The 3122-nt window shown below is 53.5% G+C and overlaps 1 protein-coding gene across 2 annotated transcripts; it reads left to right on the top strand.

Moving 5' to 3' along the window:
- The first annotated feature begins 110 nt into the window (after window positions 1–110).
- On the top strand, window positions 111–3116 carry LOC126496352 (adenylate cyclase type 6-like). 2 transcript variants are annotated; one of them, XM_050133873.1, is made up of 7 exons: window positions 111–336; window positions 566–713; window positions 968–1065; window positions 1179–1266; window positions 1419–1535; window positions 1761–1919; window positions 2205–3116. In XM_050133873.1, the coding sequence occupies exons 4-7, from the start codon at window positions 1192–1194 to the stop codon at window positions 2385–2387; spliced, it is 534 nt and encodes a 177-aa protein (XP_049989830.1). In that variant the 5' UTR covers window positions 111–336; window positions 566–713; window positions 968–1065; window positions 1179–1191; the 3' UTR covers window positions 2388–3116. The 2 variants fall into 2 exon arrangements, with proteins under 2 accessions (XP_049989830.1, XP_049989831.1); XM_050133874.1 differs by lacking the exon at window positions 111–336 and having other exon boundaries at window positions 369–713.
- Window positions 3117–3122: the final 6 nt, after the last annotated feature.

The raw sequence follows: 3122 nt of genomic DNA, 5'->3' as shown, positions 1-3122 counted from the left end.
GGGGGGGGGGGGGGGGGGGGGGGGGGGGGGGGCGGTGTCTCAATTTTTGGTTTCCCTCAAAGTGAGGGAGTGTTCTGTCCCCCTTCTTCCTATAGCTGCCATGTCCATGTATGTGTCCTAAAGTTGGAAGCAGGGGGAATAGTTTCACCCCAAGTCTCCCAAAGTGTGTGTGTGTGTGTGTGTGTGTGTGTGTGTGTGTGTGTGTGTGTGTGTGTGTGGAGGGGACACCCTGGCCTAGAATAGGAACAGGGAAGGTACTGGAGGTGTCCATGGTTAGCTCTTCTCCTTCACGCATTGTTTCTTTCTCCAGGGCATTGATGATTCCAGCAAAGACAAGTATGTTGGTCCATGGGATGGGGCGGGTCAGTGAGGGAGGGAGAAATCATATGCAGCCTGGGATGGGCTGTGGGAGCTGAGACCTCCCGTTTCTTGTTATATAAAGGAGGAGCGGGTACCACATACATAGCTCAGGTAGCCTTCTTTGGCTGCTGCTCGAGCCCCGCCCTTCTCATCGTTTATCATGTCATTATTCATGCACATGGTGAAACCTGGGTCCTATTATCAGCCGTGGCGCCCAAGATGCTCTGAACCCTGAAGATGAGGTGGATGAGTTCCTGGGCCGTGCCATTGATGCCCGTAGCATCGACCAACTGCGTAAGGACCATGTGCGCCGGTTCCTGCTCACCTTCCAGAGACAGGATCTTGAAAAGAAGGTTTGGGGGATACAAGGGCAAAAGAATGAGGGCTGGAGGGAGGGAGGGCCTGGCTGGGAGGCTAAACACAAGCTGAAGGAGCAGGAGGACTTGTTGGGAATGGGAAGCGACCACTACATAGGTGGGAGCTCATCTAAATCAGGCCAACTGCGACTGTTCCCCCGCAAGGCCCCGGGATTGCCCTGCTCTTGCTGTCTATGCCATCCGTGCCAGGGGAGGACCCAGCACCCAGATCATTACCTTTCTTCCCACAGTATTCACGGAAGGTAGATCCTCGCTTTGGAGCCTATGTTGCCTGCGCCCTTTTGGTTTTTTGCTTCATCTGTTTCATCCAGCTCCTCATATTTCCACAGTGAGTCCTGTCCCTTTCACTACATCCCAAACTTTCCCTAAATGCCTGTGCAAGCCATGGGGATGAGACAAGTCTGCTCAGATTTCCCTCGCTTCCCCCTTATCCTGCTCCAGCTCCACCCTGATAATGGGGATCTATGCTGGTATCTTCCTGTTGTTGCTGGCCACCGTACTGATCTGTGCTGTATGCTCCTGCGGTTCTGTAAGTAGGGGAACTTCCCTGAGACTGATGGGGAAGGAGGGGGTTCCCATGGAAAAGGGAGGAGGAGGCCATGCCCCTTGTTAGACCCTGTTCTTGGTCGCTCTTCCTTCTAGCAAATGTCACTTCTAACTCTTGGTCTCTTGCTGTCACAGCTCTTCCCCAAGGCCCTGCACCGTCTGTCCCGTAGTATCGTCCGCTCACGGGTGCACAGCACAGCGGTTGGCATCTTTTCAGTTCTGCTTGTGTTCATCTCCGCTGTTGCCAACATGGTAATTCTCCTTTCTCTACCCCAAGCCAGGCACTCTCTGAGAACTGAGAGTGTGTCCGGCCTTTGGGGAGCCTGCTGTCCTGGTGGGTGGGGTCACACTTGTCTTTGTTTCTCCTTCCTTTTGTCATCCCTGAGAATTTTAGTCTATGGCATATAAGGCCCCTGGGTATGGCCCTTGTAACCACTTCCCTCATTGGCTACCCTAATATACACCCAACTTTTGCAGTTCACCTGTAATCACACCCCCATAAGGACCTGTGCAGCCCGGATGCTGAACTTAACACCAGCTGATGTCACCGCCTGCCACCTACAACAGCTCAATTACTCTCTGGGACTGGATGCTCCCCTGTGTGAGGGCACCGCACCCACCTGCAGCTTCCCTGAGGTGTCCGAGCAGTGTTCAGACAGTGGGGGTTGTTTTGGCACAGTTATCGGCCTCTCCGTGCCAGGCCTAGTGATGGCATCTTAGAGCCAGGAACTCAAGCATTCCCCAACTCTAGGAGCAGCCAGGGCCCCTCCTAGGAGGCTGAGCAAGACTGGTAAAAGGCTTTAGGGCTGGAGAGTGGTAGGAGGGAGTTAGCCAGGCAGGGGGATGCAGAGCTCTTCCTGCTCTGGGTACAGTGGTCTTTGATGTCACCCAACGCTGCCTCTGCTGTCACCCCTCCCTCAGTACTTCGTCGGGAACATGCTGCTGAGTCTCTTGGCCAGCTCTGTCTTCCTGCACATCAGCAGCATCGGCAAGCTGGCTATGACCTTTGTCCTGGGCTTCGTCTATCTGGTGCTGCTCTTGCTGGGTCCCCCGGCCACCATATTTGACAACTATGATCTGCTGCTGGGCGTCCATGGCTTGTAAGTCCATTCTCAGCCCCTTTCGTGCCTCCCTGATCCTTCTGCATTGAGAGTCTCTGATGCTGAGGCCCTTGGGATGTACGACTCACTTGTGGAAGAAAGGGAAGTGGGCAGGGAAGAGTTCCTGGCATGTGACCTCAGGTAGTTACCCCCCAAAATTCCAGTTGTGACACATTCCTAGAGCTTTAGGCTAGACCAAAAAAAAAAAATTCCCCAACACTTGCACGGTGCTTTCCTACCCACTGGGTTTTGTTTTGGTTTTTTGAGTCAAAGTTTCAGTATGACCTGTGTCTCAGGGAAGTTGCGACTGTTAGAACTCACTCTGTAGACCAGGCTGGCCTCGAACTCACAGAGATCCACCTGACTCCGCCTCCCCAGTGCTGGGATTAAAGGTGTGCGCCACCATCACCTGGCTCTACCCACTGTCTTCCCATGAGTAGTTCATAGAGTTGCATGGGGGCAGAGCTCTGGTCCCTTGTGATACATGGCCACCGCCTGTGGTGGGGACAGTAAGAGTCTGCTGGGTTTGAGTCCTCTGTCTGCTTCTCATTGGCTTTGTAACCTTGGAGAGTGAGTTAACTTCTCTAAGCCTGAGTTTTCTCGTCAGTAAACGTCAGTATGACCTGTGTCTCAGGGAAGTTGCGACTGTTAGAGTAAAGAACACTTCTGGAGCCTGATGCTAGGCATCCTAGGCACATGCTAAACCTTTCAGATGTGGTACTTAGGTCTAACCCCCCCC

This window comes from Alexandromys fortis, unplaced genomic scaffold (assembly GCF_014885135.2).
Source record: "Alexandromys fortis isolate MF-2015 unplaced genomic scaffold, M_Fortis_MF-2015_v1.1 scaffold_3054, whole genome shotgun sequence".
Classification (NCBI taxonomy): Eukaryota; Metazoa; Chordata; class Mammalia; order Rodentia; family Cricetidae; genus Alexandromys; species Alexandromys fortis.
Note: the sequence above shows the minus strand (reverse complement) of the source record. Positions and strands in the feature narration are given on the sequence as shown.

Bases quoted from the DNA above. Each gene is read 5' to 3' on its own strand.
- LOC126496352 (XM_050133873.1), top strand. From the start codon at position 1,192: ATGGGGATCTATGCTGGTATCTTCCTGTTGTTGCTGGCCACCGTACTG. The intron at 1,267-1,418 runs GTAAGTAGGGGA...TTGCTGTCACAG, and splicing joins CTGTATGCTCCTGCGGTTCT to CTCTTCCCCAAGGCCCTGCA. The intron at 1,920-2,204 runs GTGTCCGAGCAG...CCCCTCCCTCAG, and splicing joins CCACCTGCAGCTTCCCTGAG to TACTTCGTCGGGAACATGCT.